The following is a 17,352-nucleotide window of genomic DNA, read 5'->3' on the forward strand; positions in this document are numbered from 1 at the left end:
CATCAGAATGGGGAAGAAAGGGGATTCAAGTGACTTTGAGCGTGACACTGTTGCTGGTGCCAGACGGCTGGTCTGAGTATTTCAAGAACTGCTGATCTACTGGAATTTTCACGCACAACCACCTCTAAGGTTTACAGAAAATGGTGCGAAAAAGAGAAAATATCCAGTGAGTGGCAACTCGTTACAACAAAGGTATGTAGAATATCATCTCTGAATGCACAACACATCGCACCTTAAAGCAGATGGGCTACAGCAGCAGAAAACCACACTGGGTGGCACTCCTGTCAGCTAGAAACAGAAAACTGAGGCTACAATTCGCACAGGCTCACCAAAATTGGACAATAGAAGATTGGAAAAACATTGCCTGGAAGGATGAGTCTTGATTTCAGCGGCGACATTCAGATGGTCGGGTCAGAATTTGGCGTAAACAACATGAAAGCATGGATCCATCCTGACTTCTATCAACGGTTCAGGCTGGTGGTGTAATGCTGTTTGGGATTTTTGTTTTGCCACACTTTGGGCCCCTTAGTACCAATTGAGCACCGTTTAAATGCCACGGCCTACCTGAGTATTGTTGCTGACCATGTCCATCGCTTTATGACTACAGAGTACCCATCTTCACTTCAAGAAAAAGAATTGTTGCTCCAGGTGTATAGAGATGAGGCTAATTGGAGTATGTTGCAGAGTGCAAGCCCCGGGCCGCCTCCGTGGGAAACTTGGAAAGAAGAAAGAAATGGTTGCACATCCAGAACTTCTGATTGCCTTTTATTTTGTTTCACAAAGATAACACCAAACTGTGGCCACGTAGACGCATTTCACACATACATCTTGTGCTTAATCATTATCTTCATGATCATCATGATTAAGCACAAGATGTATGTGTGAAACGCGTCTACGTGACCACAGTTTTCTGTCTTTGGTGTAATAAATAAAAGGCATTCGGTGGTTCTGAATGTGCAGCCATTTCTTTCTTCTACCTATCTTCACTGTACACCAATGGCCTCCACAGTCACCAGATCTCAATCCAAGAGAGCACCTTTGGGATGTGGTGGAACTTAAATTCGCATCGTGGATCTTCAGCCGACAAATCTGCAGCAACTGCATGATGCTATCATGTCAATATGGACCAGAATCTCTGAAGAACGTTTCCAACACCTTGTTGAATCTATGCCATGAAGAATTAAAGTGGTTGTAAACCCTTACAAACCACTTTAACCTACAGGTAAGCCTAGATTAAGGCTTACCTGTAGGTCCAAGAAATATCTCCTAAACCTACACGGTTTAGGAGATATTTGCCAAAACACAGGCACATGCGCTGTAGACAGCGGCGCGCAGGCACACTTAGAGCGCCGCTGTCAACGGCGATATGCCGCGAGTGGCAGCTCCCGTGCACATGTGCGGGAGTGACGTCATCGCGGCCTCGTCGAATGACAGCGCCGGAGCAGCGAGAAGATGGAGGCTCCGTACACAAGGGGACAGCAGTGACTTCGCTGGCTCCTGTGTCAGGTAAGTGACACATAATGGACTACTATGCGATGCATAGTAGTCCATTATGCTTTACCTTTGCAGGGAATCAAAGAGGAAGTAAACCCATCAGGGTTTACTTCCTCTTTAAGGCAGTTCTGAAGGCAAAAGCGGGTCCAACCCGGTACTAGCAAGGTGAGTGTAAAGTGTCCGGTGAGTGTACATTGCACATTTCTGCTCAGAAAAAAAATCAACATGTGATAACAGTGTTGTGGTGTGAACAGAGCACAGAGAGAACAATTGTTTTCATTGTGCGCTTGCAGAACGCGTGTAGAAAAACTGACGTCTTTGCACCATAGTATGAAAGAGGCCTTACGTCCATTGTGACATCATCTCATCTCAGGCAAGGACACTGGATTGGAGTTCAAGGATGGCTTTTTCATGATAAAAGGTACAGAAGGAACAAAGACAAAGATTCTGTTGTATATTGTGACACGTCATGAATTTATTCAGTCTAGTAAAGTAGTTACCGAAAGGCTCACTTTAAATTGTCAAGGCCAGTCATAATAGCTTTAACTATGAGTCATGTATTCACACACTCGCCTGCAGCCTCTGAAAAAAAAAAAAGCCAATAGGATGTATTACATCGACTGAAGAAGCTCAGATCCAGGCTGTGTGGCCTGCAGCCACCCGCCACTGCTTCATCCTCTTCAGCTGGTCAGGAATATGCCCCTGGCTGCCATTAATGGACATTGGTGGGGGGGACTGGCTCTGTGCTGATATGAATAAGAAGGTCTATCTTCTAACAGAATCAGCCAGGAGCCGCCCCCACACCAGTCGTGAAAAACGTAAATCGCGCTGAGAGGCTGTGCTTCCTTCAGCTTGAAATCGGCGTTAGCGTTGGTAAAGGCAACACACCCTAGTGGCTTTTTATTAAAATCTGCAGGGACAAATGCAAACGAGCGGTTCATAGTAAAAGCGCAGTCACCCTTTAAATTGCCCCATAGCCGGGATTTCATATACGAATACTAACGTTCAGGCACAGCCCATCCCAGATATTGGCGAGCAACAGCTGTATATTCACAGTCCACCTGCTCATGCAGCAAATTTAACAGCTGATATATTCCAGCCGCTTTGAAAAATGAGCAGGTCAGCGGCATGTTATTGTGCATTCGCCAAATATGGAAAAATGCCAATCACTATATAGGCGCGCAAAATGTTTTATATGGGTTCACAGTGACTGAACCTGACAACATACAGCGGCTGGTCCATTTGCTTCCTATCTAGAAAACATAGCGGGCCCTTACCGGTTATGTCAAGGTTACATACATGCTGATCTGTGCAGTCATTTCTCCAAGAAATTTGCATCAATCAGTTTGGCGTTGCGGGACTCCTCTGCAGTGTGCGTCGAGGGGGAAAAACAACCGCTTCTAGGCAAATTTGCATTCAGCTAGCGTGCGGCTCAGGCAGGCTGCAATGGTGTAATGTAATCATGTAACAATATTTAAAGTAATAAGGTAACAATGTAAATCTGGGTGAAAGGCTTTCTCTGTGCAGCTGTAAATAAGTTGTTACAAGTTATGTTGTTTCTTGAAATGGGTACAAACCCAAGGTGTACTCAGAGGTGGATAGATTGCTTGCGTTGCTTCCAAGGATCTCAGAAAGGCAAGGAGGGGGGGGGGCAGGAGAGACACCAAGGGAATGAAGGGCAGGTGGTCAAGATCAAGGACAACTGAGGCTTGAAGTACATGGATGTTTTTACAACCTCTTCTGAGCGATTTAACTTGATAGATAGTAACCCACATTTAAAACGACCGTTTTGGTGCATTTACAAGCCGCGTTTGCGTTTAGAAGCGTTTGAAAAAAAGTTTTTTTTTTAAATAGCCAAAAATGAAAACCGCCTGTAAAAGAAACGCGGCTAAACGAGTTATCACGTTTAGCGTCTCAAACGTCAGAAACGTCGGCGTGTGAACTCATTTTTTTTTGCCTTCAAAGAAAAGCCTATAAACGCAACTGCCTAAAAACGACATTAAAGCAAACTTGTGTACATGTACACATAAGATAACATTGGATGAGTTCAGGGGCAGCTGAAAAAAGCATCCAGCTGCCTCTGAACATCAGTTTTCCAGCAGCACTGTACACGAGGGCCTTACACAGTTGTAGAAGTAGCAGAACTTGAAGCGGAGTTCCGTCCCCCCCAACAAAAAATTTAAAGTAACACATACTGTAGCTGCTGACTTTTAATATTAGTACAACCTGTCCTGGAATCCAGCGATGTCAGAACCCCAGCCGGTGTTTCCATCAGCTATTGTGTGCTGCCACCATCATTCCTAGTAAGGGAAACCAGCAGTGAAGCCTTTCGGCCTTCACAGCCGGTTCCCTACTGTGCAAGTGCGAAACACCCTGCGCTTTATGAATAGACCAGTGGTGGGGGAAGGAGGAAGGGGGCGGAACTTCCAAGTGATCTCGCTGCGGCAAGATCTTGCGGAAGTGGGGACGTGTACCTGTCAAAAACAGGTACCCGCACCCCCCTGAAAGGTGGCAATTTTGGCACCAGGGGGGGGGGGGGGGGGGGGGGAGGCAGATAAAATTATATATATATATATATATATATATTGTTATTTTTTTTATATCAGTGATCGCATTCTATCTGTTCTCTGCTGCATAAGAGCTGGGGAAGAGAAGCAAAAGTACACTGATCTTCCCATTGAATGGCTGTGTGGGAAGGTGGGGGGGGGGGGGCGGGTGTCAGGACAAGTCTGATCATTGGAGGAGAGCAGGCTGAGTTCCCTGCATAGCTAGAGAACTGACCCCAGAGTGTCCTACTTAGTGTGGTCCATTTTTAATAGCAAAGTAGAGGGACTGGCAGGAACACCAGGGATTTCATGAAAAGGAAGCAATACAAAGAGAATGTGGTACAGCAGGTACATATCAGGAATATGAAATGTTGTGTTTACATATTCTCTACAGGGCCCAGGGAAGTCTTGCCATCCAAAACCTAGGTTAGATGGATTGGTCACAAATTGATGCCCGACCATAGGAATTTGAGGGCAAGTTGGAAAATGCAGCTGTAATGCTCTGTTGAAGAGGTAGGATTTACAGAATTAGATGGTCATCAGTGGCACAGCTGCCAACATTTTTTTAAGCCACTCTCACTCTTGTTGCTAAGCCTGTGTATCTAAGCTCCATATGCACAGCAGTATTAAAAGGACCACATGGTCAACTGAGACAGTTTAGACTGGAGTTTTGTTCAATCCTCTTCAATAAATATATAAGCCATGAGAACATCAACAGTCTGGAAGGACCAAATTGTTGAAAACCTGCTATCATGCTGTGACACATTTCTTTATCCCCATCAGCCGATTGATCTGGCATTTCATGTTTCCAATATGTGATCTGATGTAAGCAAAGCATATATCCAACTACTAATAAAGGCACGTTGCATATTTTTCCCACTTTCAAAACAAAGTAGACCTGTACTTACAATTAAAGGGTTTGTCCATCTAAAATGGACATTGTCCGGTTTTGGTAGATACTGGAACCTTACATTACCTGACAGTTTCTTAAATCTCCTGGGACTCTATTTGTAAGATCTCTGCAGCTTTGCACACCAGCTGAGGCAATTATAAGGGGTTCCCACATTCCCTGGTGGATTCTGTCTTTTATAATATGGAAAATAGAACAGGTACAGCTGAACGTACCAGGTTGGTAGAGTTCACTCAGAACTCCCAGGTGTAAGACTTATGGCAAGAGATCTCACAGTTGAGAGTATTCATAATAAATAAGAAACCATCAGCTATGACAGCCCAATGTGTTCCACCTATAGTTAAAACAACAATTTTGGTGGACTATCCCTTTAACAATGCCCATAATAGTGGCGTCTATTGCATCCTATAAAAGTGCACCACCATACCTGCAGAATTATCATAACGCTCTTCATAATACCAGGTCAACCCTCTATATTGTAAGAATGTCTTTTTTTTTTTTTAATTAAAGAAAACATATTAAGTAAAATGCAGTAACTGTTTAAAAGGTAATACTCACGTCTGCTTTCATACATGCTCCTGGACTGGGCCCAGATTTTAAATGGATCAGGCTTTTTCTGTCCTGAACCTTCAACTTGGTCTACCGGTGGTGCCTCAGTGGATGGGTAGTCAGAGACAAGAGGGGCACTGCGCAGGGGGGACGCTGTGTGCCCACTGTGGTGACTCGATACACTGTGCTGGGAGCTGTTTTGGCTGTCTTTCCTTTCAAGTTGTGGTTGCTGTAGAGAAAATTCGAAGATAAATATAATGCGTCTTAGATAGCTCCATACATTTTTCACTGCGGTATTTTCAATACTATAACCAGAGACTTTCTCCAATAAACACACAACCTGCCAAGACCTAAAGGTCACATTATTTACTTTGCTGTGCTGCAATGTATGCAATATTAACCTCAAGTGAATATATATTATCAATTATTATGGTAAAATAAGATTTTCCGATAAAGTTTGTACATGTTTTTAACTATGCTGCTTCATATTGTGATTTCATTTACATCTTCATAGATTCTCTGTCATGCTTTATAGACAGCAAATTTTCCTAAATTAGACACTCAAAGTCCAATGTATGAATGATAACCGAAGAATTACATGTCTTATTGTTCGTAGCAATAAATCAAAAAAAGAATTCTGGTTTGTTTCTATGGGCAACAAGAAATTCTGGTTTGTTTCTATGGGCAACAAGAATTCTGGTTTGTTTCTATGGGCAACAAGAAATTCTTCCTCGTATTTTGGATATGTCTGCCCTAGGGGTCTGATATTTTGAACCAATCTGATAAAACCGGTAGATTTGCATGGAAAGAGAAAAAGTTTCTAAGGAAGAAGAGCCTGTATATGTGATGTGCAAATATGTCTGTGTCTGCGTTCATACATTTATACAAAGTATGCACAGAAACAAGATTTTTTAAGCCATTACCATCTGTTGACAAGATGGATTTACTTTAAGCAGATCAGGCTGACATATAAGAAAGAAAACCTCCCTTGGAATTCATAAAGACAAAGACTGGAGCAGACAGATTTTGCAAAAAAGTGTTTTGCATGCATTCTAAAAGTGGTGAAGTGTGCACCAAATGTATGCACCTAGTACTACTTCATATTCCCATTGCACACGTTCCTGGATGCGCTCTCGGATCTGGGTGCTGCAGCAACAACCAGCTGGATACTGGTTCAAGTCACAGTGAAGATTTTTGCCAGCGCACCATGGAACGACACAAATAGCGTCCAAACGGGTGATTTATTGCATGATCACAACACAAGGAAAGTGCAACGTTTCGGAGCCGCACAGGACCCCTTCGTCAGGCAAAATGTATGCACCTGTCTCAAGCTTATACTTGAATTTCGGAATTGCTGCGCCACTTTTAAAACACACGAGACTCTTTTGCATAATCTGTCTCTGTAAACAAAAGAAAGTTGGTCTTAATTAGGTCCACTTTCGAAAAATATTGACTGCATTTTATTTTGAATTTGGCAACATGTTTTCGCTAAAACGTAGAAGTGGAGCAGATTAGTGCCAGTTCACACAGGGGCGACTAAGATCCGACTTCAAGTCGCCCCAAGTCACCTCAAGTCGCACAACATGTAGAAATCAATGTAAGTGAATGAGAGCTGTCTTAATGCACACTACTGAAGTCGTTTCGACTTCAGAAAAGGTTCCTGTACTACTTCAATCCGACTTGTAGGCGACTGGTACCCATTGATTTCAATGGAGGTCGCCTCCAAGTCGGATCTCCGTCTATACAGAGGCGACTCTCAGAGAATTATCAGCTCTCAAAAGGAGTTCTCCCCTGAGAGCTCATTCTCTGATTGGCCATGGCAAGTCGCCTGGCCTGGGGCGACTTAAAGTAGTGCTGTAAGTCGTGTCAAGTCACGTCACGTCCAAGTTGCCTCCAAAAGTCGTGTTGCCCCTGTGTGAACCGAGCCTTAGAATTACCTGCATTTGGAGCATAAGTCACAATCAGAACCAAATCTGTTGCAGATGGTTTTTTTTTTTAATTAGGCGCAACACATTAACAAAAGAAAGTTACGCCAAAAAAGTGGCGCAGCAGCCTTATTTGGATTGCCCCCGAATATGATCATTTTAATTTTTCAGCTTAAGATGAAGGTATTGTTTTTGCAACACATGACTGATGGATGGATGGATGGATAAAAGGAATGGAATTAATGGACAGATGGATGGATGGGTGGGTGGAATGGATAAAATGGATTGGTGGTTGGGATAGATGAAATGTATTGGTGGGAAGGTTGGGCTGGTATCTGCTGACAAAAGTGGTCATAATAATATGGATACTTTATTACTGAAGATGAGGCAGAGGAGACAAGATAGGCAGACAGAAAAATCTGCTCACTGGGTCTGATTCTATCCCACATTTACCATTTTATTTAGTTGGCTAGGAGCTTGCTATATCTGCAAAAGCTTAAGCAGCAGTGATTACAGTATTGACAAAGTGCCTAGTCACCGTCTGCAATGCCCCAAGAACAGAAATGTCAGCAGGTAAGTACTGTAAATCACACAGTAATTCAGCCAAGGCTGTTCATCTCTAACACAGAGCTTCCACTTGCCTTAAGGAAAAGTCCTGTGAAGAAATTACACCGGACATACGGGAAACATGAACCTACATTGAACAGACAAATGCTGATAACGTAAGGAAGGCAAAAGTGAACTATTAACCAGGCTATAGAGAATCAACTATTTATATATTCCTAACAAGCAATCAAGCTTTAAAACAAGCTCCCAACGATCTCTGTTGCTGCAGGCACTGTGGAGCAAATTATCCTTACGTGCATAAGCACTAAGGTTATTTGAGTTCTCTGAGCTGCTCTGCTTACCCTTCTTCCCCTTCCCCTTAATCTAGCAGTGACTAAGCAGCCCAGCTGTTTCGCCCTTCTATGAGTAATTTAGCAGTCTGTTAGCCTTGTAATCTCTAATGCATCTGCAGAACAGTGTCTCTGGAAAGGGGAGCAGCAGGAGCTAAAGTAGGAGCTAAAGCAGGACCTCCTGCTCTCTAGCTCCCTTGTTACCTCCTCTCATGCTCGTCTTCAGGATTTCTCCAGAGCCGCTTCCATCCTCTGGAACTCCCTGCCCCAGTATATCCGATCAGCCCCTAACCTGTCCACCTTTAGGAGATCCCTGAAAACTCACTTATTCAGGGAAGCCTATCCCACACCCACCTAACTGTCCCAGAGTCATCCCCCATCAAATCATTCCCCTCATCTATTACCTTTTGTACCACCACCCCCTCCCTTTAGAATGTAAGCACTACAAGCAGTGCCCTCCTGTCCCTTCTGTATTGAACTGTACTGTAATTGTGCTGCCCCCCCCCCCCCCTCTACATTGTAAAGCGCTGCATAAATTGTTGGTGCTATATAAATCGTGAATAATAATAAAGTGCTGAGTAACTGCTGTGAGGTGGATGCTAGGAGAGCTGAGCTGCTGAGCCACTGCTAGGAGTGAGATGCAAAGAGAGCTGAGCTGCTGGGTCACTTTTAGGAGTGAGGTGCAAAGAGAGCAGAGCTGCTGAATCACTGCTGGGAGTGGGGTGCAAGGAGAGCTGATATGCTGGATCACTTTTAGGAGTGAGGTGCAAAGAGAGCAGAGCTGCTGAATCACTGCTGAGGAGTGGGGTGCAAGGAGAGCTGATCTGCCAAATCACTGCTGGGGGGAGTCAGCTGCACTGCTGAGCCAATGCTGGGAGGGGGTTCAGAGGGAACCTGAGCTGCTAAGGGAACAACTTTAACAACCACAATGCTTCTGCTGTGAACTTTGAAGATAAATTGCTCCTCAGTGCCTGCAGCTACAGAGGTCAGTGAATACCGATTTCAAAGTTCATTAACTTCTTGTTATGTATACCTAAATACTTGAGTGTCTGCAACCTTGCCACAGGTTGCCACTTTAAATACAATTCAATACCCTTCTATTGCAATGCCTCTACAGGCTTTTGAGCTATACGTTGCATCACCTTTTGAAATCTTTTCAATGGATGTGCCATTGATCCTCTGCATAAAAACTTGGCTAGTCACTGGTCAAATTACGAAAAGTCTTTCTTACATCAGATTTACGTAGAACAGAAAGTGTAATTTGCAAACCCTTGTTACCTTCACTCATAAATAATAAGAAATGCTTAATCTTTTGACATGCAATATAGAAAAAAAGAACATTTTATATAATAAAGTGTTGACAAACTACATCTTCATGTCAACCTATTATAAACCAATCAGGAAAATGGCTTTGGATGAAGAATGATTTGTGACTGTTCCTTATCTCTATATAATTAACAACTTTTGTGATTTTTTTTTTCCATACAGCAAATGTCTTTGAATCTTATGGCTAACGGCCATCTATTTACTGAAGATGAGAAAATCTAGACTAAGATCTATAACTCTGAAAAATGATCATTAGCTGGCGTTGATGCCAGAGGGAAAGATGGCAGATTTATCTGGAAGGTGACGAGTTAAATGATCAAATGAAATTAAAGACAGGCAGCAAGGTTCAGCCCAGAGATGGAGAGGTACCAATTTCCTGCTCGAGTGCTCCCTGTCTCCCTGAAGTAGGATTGGAGACGTGTGTTTCAGTAATAATCTGTAAAGAATCATCTTGTTAACAATGCAGATTGTGATACAGCTTTCCTCCTTTTTGCACTCATTAAACCCTTCAAACAAAATACAGATACGTATTAAAGCTGAACTCCAGGCAAACATACAATACACACACATGAAATAAATATATGGGAGCGGATTTACATCCCAAAAAACGTCTCTCTCTGTAAGAAAGCACAGTCAGGTGGAAGAAGCCACATTATCTGGTATAGGAGGAATACAAGAGTGTCATCTCTGCACCCCCAGCCAGTTGACTAGACTGTTAGGTTGGGTGCACACCACTGCATGTTGGGAACATGTGCAAAATTGTACAAAAGGCACAGAAACATGCTGCCATTAAGCAGACATGGGCCAGTGCCAAATGTTAAAGGCACCACCACACCATGTGGTTTGATGCAATGTTTTCTGAAAAGAATCAGGGACTTCTCTTCTATATTTATAATGCATAGGGTAGCCAATTAAAATGATTGAGCTGCCCTACATGCAATACAGGGCAATGAGCTGGAAACACATGCTCGCCTGGTCATACCTGTAGTTGCAGGGCCAAGCCTAGAAAAAGCAGCAAAAAAACAAGCAGTGATGCGCTTGATGTGTCCAAACTAAGAGCCAAACTCACTTAAGCAAGCCCACCAGGGAGCCGTCACATGTATGAGCCAATCATCTGTGCCCGGGCGATTATTTGCCCCACAGCCGTATATACAGGGGTTGGACAAAATTATTTAAACAAGCAGTGGCGGCCCTTTATCAGGGGAGCACAGGTGACAAACCCCTAATCCATGCATCTGGCCCCTAATCTACCTGCAGGGTGCCGGACGCATGGATTTTTTTTTTGAAGCACATGATTAGAGCCTGAGGCTCTAATTGGCTTCAAAAAGGGTGGGCTCAGGGAGCAGAGCACTGCTCCTTGAGCCCACACTGTTGTGTGACATTAGCAAATTAATATTCGCTAATGTCTTCCTGTTTCTCCTCCTGGCCAATCAGGAAGTGGGTCCTGAGACCCCATTGCCTGGGAGGAAAAGCGGCAGGCGGGACACAGAGGAGACTGGGGGGGTGTGGGTATGGTATGCGGTGGCGGGCTCGAGCTACAGGGGAGGAGGCTTAGTGTGGAGTGGCCGGGCTGGAGCGACGGGGGGGTGGGCTATGTCTGTGGTCATGTGTCTGCCAGAACCCCCTCCTCCACTCCCAATGGAGCACCAGCCACCACTGGAAACAAGTATGGTAAAAGAACAAAATCGTTACCTAATACGATGTTGGATGCTTTTGTCATCCAAGGCAGCCTGAATTCTCCTGGGAATTGACAAATCTAAGTCTTGGATGGTGGATAATGGAAACTGATGCCACCCTTCATGCAAAAAATCCAGGTCATAATTCTGCGCAATTTCCTTTTGTCTCTTTCAGTCAGTAGACCAGTGTTTCTCAACTCCAATCCTCAAGGTGCCCCAACAGGTCATGTTTTCAGGATTTCCCTCAGATGAAACGTCTGTGGTAATTACCAAGGCAGTGAAACTAATCAAATCACCTGTGCAAAATAATGGAAAGCCTGAAAACATGACCTGTTGGGGCGCCTTGAGGACTGGAGTTGAGAAACACTGCAGTTGACCGCACTTATGCTTATCAAATAATGTTTTCCCGGAAAAAGTATATGCCGTCATATCCTTTGATACTGTACTTCGCGACACCACAAATAAATTGGCAACATCTGTCACAGAGGCACCAGCAATTTGCCATCTTTGAAACTCCGTAAGCTCTGACACGACTCCGTATTAGCAGCGCATGCAGTGAAAGAAAAAAGTGAGGCTTCCCGCCTGTTAACTAGGTATCTCATCACACAGCGGAAGCAAGAAAGTCTTACATCACTTCCACTTTCAACGCAAAACATGTCATTACTTTCTCACCTGCAAATCATGTAGTGTTTCCATTTTTGTCCAACCCCTGTATATGATGCCCTGGCTGCAGACGATTGACCTGTAGATGTGACAGTTTTCTTGGCACGCTCGCTAACGTGGGTTTGGATCCCAATTTGAGCACACGAGAACTCATCACTATAGATCAGGTCATCTCTCTGCTTTTTCTTCCTACTAGTTTCTTTCTTACAACACATGTTCATGCATCACGCCTGATTGGCTACCAGTGCTGTGCTGCCCCTCTCTTCCCCAGAATGTTGTTTCACAGAGGATAACAAGAGACTGATAATACTATTTTTTTTATTAATGTACACAGAGCCACCTTCGTTTGTTTCATTTATTCATATATGCCTGGATTTCAGCTTTAAATACATCACTGGGCTAAACAGTAAAAGAATGGGAAGCATCAAACCTTCCCTACCATATGTGGGTAATACAAAATCATATGGGATTGCAATGAAAAGGACAAAAAAATTCCAATGATATTTCTTTCACATATTGTTTTGATGGACTATTAATTGCTTTTGTACGGTAACGGGGGGAATCTTTTACCTAAAGCTTATTTTTAAATAAAAAAAAAAAAATTTGGAATAGAGTAGGGAATGATGGTGAATTTTTCCGATAGTAATCCATTGGGAAGATTTCCCTTCCCATTTCCTGCAAACACACAGAGAAGTTAGAGGAAACCACTTCAAAGTAAGGAAATCCTCCCTTGTAGACAGTGGTTACCAGAACTACCAGTGTCCCCGTTGGAAGATTCCACATTCCTTCCTGTTTTATTGGCAGCTCAAAATGTTGGATTTTCCCTCACTTTCAGTCCTGGTGACAATGATCACCTGAATAAACAGAGACAGTGGGTTTAAGTTATTAAAACTGAAGAGTTCAAAAGATAGAAACCAAATCAGCAGGTTTTGTTGTGAAAGCTTAATTGAACAAGCTGAAGTTTGATGCCGATTGGCTACCATGCACAGTTGCACTTGATTTTGCGCGCTCCAGTTTTAGTAAATCAACCCCAGTGGCTCCACCCAGCACGGGCACAGACAGAAATAAAAACCTTGGATAAATTCCCCATTTTGTCCAAAACTACTAACAAATAAATCTTCCCGATACCAATGACCAGGAGATGGGGCCCATCCAGACTTGCAAACACTAGAGCTTTAATAGGGAGATCATTTCTCAGAACTCTGGTGCTCCAGGAAACCTTTTTAATATAAATTTTTCAATTTATAAGCTGTAATGTCCTAGCAAATCCGAAGTGTTTCTTTACTAATCTAAAAATATTAGATACTATACCAAACGCAGTTTGTTTGCAATTAAAAGAGGAAGCCTTGTTTAAGAAAGGAGAGGGGAAGTACTGTGTAATCTTTGTCCGGAGTCCCCTTAGGTCCTAAAGCAGTCTGGTATGCCAATAAAGAGAAGGTGTTGGAAAACACACAACTGTTTGAAATGTCTCTTCTTTCCCAAAGCGTGACTCATCAAGGGCTGTTTGAGGCTGAATAAGTTTTCTATAGAGCCACAGCAGCAGGGAACTTGGGGAGAATTGTGAGTGCTAAAGAATCAGCAATGCAGAGAGGATAAGTAGAGGAGGAGGGCAGGGAGCCCAAGGCCTTGCAGTTGGGAATAGATTTCCATAAATTATTGAGCGTTGTCATGACAAGGTGTACTTATGTTGCATAACAACTTTTTTAACTTCCTGACCCCACACACGTTGTCACTCCATTAGAGAGTGATGTATTATACAATGTCTACACCAGTAAATGTACATAAAACTTTAAAGGGGTAATTCCTCCTTTGTGTGACCTTAACACACTGGCTACTATGCACACAGCTGCGGCTTTCATTAAAGTGAAACTGAACCCAAAAGCTAATACTTGCTATCTTATAGGGAGCTTCTAAAAATGTTAATTGGGCCTAAGCAGGAGCTCGAAAAGTCTACCTTTTGCCTTCAATTCCTTTGAAAAATAGTAGCTACCTTCCCGTGCCTAGGTATTCTTGATTGGAAGCCTCATAGCTGTATATCTGCAGTGGGTTATCAAAGGCATTGTGGTATTGACTGCTAGTCCCATGAGATATGGAATAGAATTTGATGTCACTACAGTGTTGTTGTTCACTGTTCTCCTTGCTGAAAAGGAAGATGTACCCAAGGACCTGCAATGCGAGGTTCTCCCTGCTTCATCCAGTCTGTGGATGTGTGCTTCTACCACCACTCCTGCTACCTTCTTTATTGTTCTTCCACCAGTCATCAAAGTGGTGTCTCTGACATTAGAAAGCAAAGCCCTGTCTCTTAAGATTACTACATCTACACATGGAGACAAAAGAAATGGTAACTTGGCAATGGGGAACAGACCTGCTGCAGGGAGCCCACATACAATATAGGTGACTCATTTTTTGCCCCCCGCTTGCTTTTTTTGGGCACAGATTCAGTGGTTCAGGTCCTCTTTAATGAACTACTCCTGCCTACTTGTAAATTTAGGGTACATACTGTTAGAAGAAAACATCACTAATTCAACTACCTCCTCACCTATCTGATCACAGCTATCACAGAATACCCATTCATTGGATGCAAACAATTGTATCTGCTTGTCTGCACCCGAGGGATGGGAACACTATTACAGACTTTATCAGGATGGCAAGGGGGAGGGATAGGTCCTTTTTACTACCTTTATAAACACAATATTGTTTGAAAAAGGAGCCACTCAGATTACTTATTACACTAAATACAGCCATGCATTACACAAAATTTTTCTTGTTATGGGATAGTGCCTGGTGAGCAGTAAAAATACTTTACTAATTAATTGTCCATGCCCATACCCTGGACTGCACCATGAGGAGGACAGACATAGGCAATAGGATGCCTATATGTATTTTATGGGCACAAGATCATTTTTCCTCCACACAGAGTTAAGAAGCTATTAAGGCATTTAAAGTGAACCATGCACACCAACTACAAGTTCTGTTCAGGTGCATTTAACCTATCTGTATTCAAAAACAGCTTAATCATATGTTAACTGACCCTCAGCGAACAACTTCAAAAGCACTGCAGCCCAAATGTTACTGCAAGTAAGCCCTGAGTGCCATATGCTGGCTGGTCATAACAGGAAAGTCCTTTTTTTGCCTACAAATATCTAGACAGGCTGCTGGCCTACCATTTAAAGCAAACCTATGCTTGGTCAATAGCTAAAACTACCATAAGTGCCAACACCTCTGTTCCAATTGCACTCAAGTACTTCCAGGTATAAGAAAATAAATGACATGCCTTGTGACTCCACACAATGCAGTGCTTAAAGGCCTGTGCATCTGATCAGCAGACCCCCAGCATTGTCAATAGGTGATGGAGAAGATAATTTCCCAACACTGGGTACTTGCCAGACATTTTGGGGATGGGAGGGGTATGCAGTGCTAAAAGGTAAGTTGATGCACTAAGGAGTTAATGGCACATGGATGGGGTTTGATTGAGGTTTGCTTAAATCTATGAAGTGATGACCCAATAAACCCAGACCCGACATTTATTTTACAGTAGAAATGGTAGAAAGACTACACAGTAAGTATTTCCTTGAGATCGGACTACAGTGCCTTGAGGCCAATTCTACAAAACAGCTGGGTACTGCTTTGGCAAATAATCTACTCACCTTAAAGGCTAAGTTCACCTTTTTCTTTAAATTCCAGCATTCCCATTTACCACTATACCATTAATGTACCTCTGTTGCAGAAAAGAAAGGCGTAACCTCAGCCTCCAGTATCTCCTATAGAAAACTCCTCCATTACTTCCTGCTATTCGTCCTGTGGGATGTGAAAACCATTAGGAGGTCTTACTTCAGCAGCTGACCTCCTAAACACACATCCCACACCTGCTCTACCCCTCCAGGAGATTGCTGCCGCCCATCTCTGCAGTTAAATGCAGAAATTGTCAGTGAGCACTGTTCTCCCTGAATACACAGCCAGTGTCTTCCTTTGCTGATCGATTGTATTGTATCTTAACTTCATCTTGCACAGATCATTCATTTGACAGACTGTGCAGGAGCTGAGCAATCACATAACAGCAGAGCTGTGAGAAAACAGGAGAAGTGCGTCCCTGGAAATCTGTAAAGCTCACCATACACTATACCAGTGATGGCGAACCTTGGCACCCCAGATGTTTTGGAACTACATTTGCCATGATGCTCCACTACACTGCAGAGTGCAGGAGTATCATGGGAAATGTAGTTCCAAAACATCTGGAGCGCCAAGGTTCGCCATCACTGCACTATACTATATAACTGCACAAGCTCCTTTAGTTCTAACATCAAAGGTCTGTCCTCTCATTATATAGTTTTGGTAAATCTGAGGGGATTGTACAATTAAATTGTATAGTGTATGGTCAACTTTACACACCTAAAAATAACTATACCTGCAATCCAAACATCAAAGCAAATACGCATTTTGCTGCATGAAAAACATGCAACAAACGAGGCAAAATGCACAGTAAAAAAAAGTGCAAACTAACACACCAAAATGTCCCATAACCTACTTAGCTGTGTATAGGGCAGCTCATCGAATTTAATGGGCTGCCCTACGCGTGTTCCTGGGAAAAATCAGCAAAATATATTTGCGCCCACTATGCTAGGTGTGAATGGGACCTGAAGGTGAAATTGGTGTGCGTGCACAAGAATGACAAGTGTCTCCTCCCACGTACTTATATAAAGCAGGCCATACAATTGGCAAGCTCCTTTACTGTAAATTTACCAAAACTATGTTATAGGAGGACCCACCTGAACAATCTATTCAATTTATATCACATCAGGCAGGACCCTGCACAACGCAGCTAATGGTAGCTGTTTGTACTGTGCATGGTCCCCTTAAAGGAAGAAGTAGGAAAGGGGGTGGAAAAAGAGGTGGTATAGCAATAAAGGGGGTGTTATCCACAGAAGTAAACACATCCTACTCTCCTATGCACCAAGGTAGTACATGATGTAATATGAATTTTCCTGGTTGGTCACACGAGGACACAGGAAGTGATAAAATCAGAAAGCAATTTTTCTAATTTTGAACCAAGAAGTGATGATTCAAAGCTACCATGGACTAGGTAATTGAAGGATAAGTATATTTGTTTGGCTTGGGCAGAAAAGGCATTACAAAAGAATTCCATTTATTATGAAAAGCGACATTCTGTTGGAAAAGGTGAGCTTAGCCTTTAAGGTGACTTCATGAAACCTGCTGAACTAATAGTTCTCTTTGGGATATGAGCTTACTGTACATTTGTAGTTTAGCCCAAAAAAACAAGTAAGTTCTTTCTTCTCTACAACTGCAATAAAAATCAAAACTAAATTCTGCGGTTGATCAGTCACTAGAAAAAAGGCAATGTTTGATAAA

At 42.9% G+C, this 17,352-nt stretch overlaps 1 protein-coding gene across 11 annotated transcripts in view; it reads right to left on the reverse strand.

Moving 5' to 3' along the window:
* Positions 1 to 17,352, reverse strand: part of MAGI1 (membrane associated guanylate kinase, WW and PDZ domain containing 1) — a 708,238-nt gene that overhangs the window by 62,753 nt on the left and 628,133 nt on the right. For all 11 annotated transcript variants that reach the window (XM_077451962.1, XM_077451961.1, XM_077451956.1 and 8 more), the window contains one exon: positions 5,509 to 5,728. In XM_077451962.1, the coding sequence (XP_077308088.1) occupies positions 5,509 to 5,728 (220 nt within the window). The remainder of the gene's footprint in view (positions 1 to 5,508; positions 5,729 to 17,352) is intronic.

This window comes from Lithobates pipiens, unplaced genomic scaffold, assembly GCF_037356315.1.
Source record: "Lithobates pipiens isolate NorthernLeopardFrog02 unplaced genomic scaffold, aLitPip1_a1.2 Scaffold_23, whole genome shotgun sequence".
Lineage (NCBI taxonomy): Eukaryota > Metazoa > Chordata > Amphibia > Anura > Ranidae > Lithobates > Lithobates pipiens.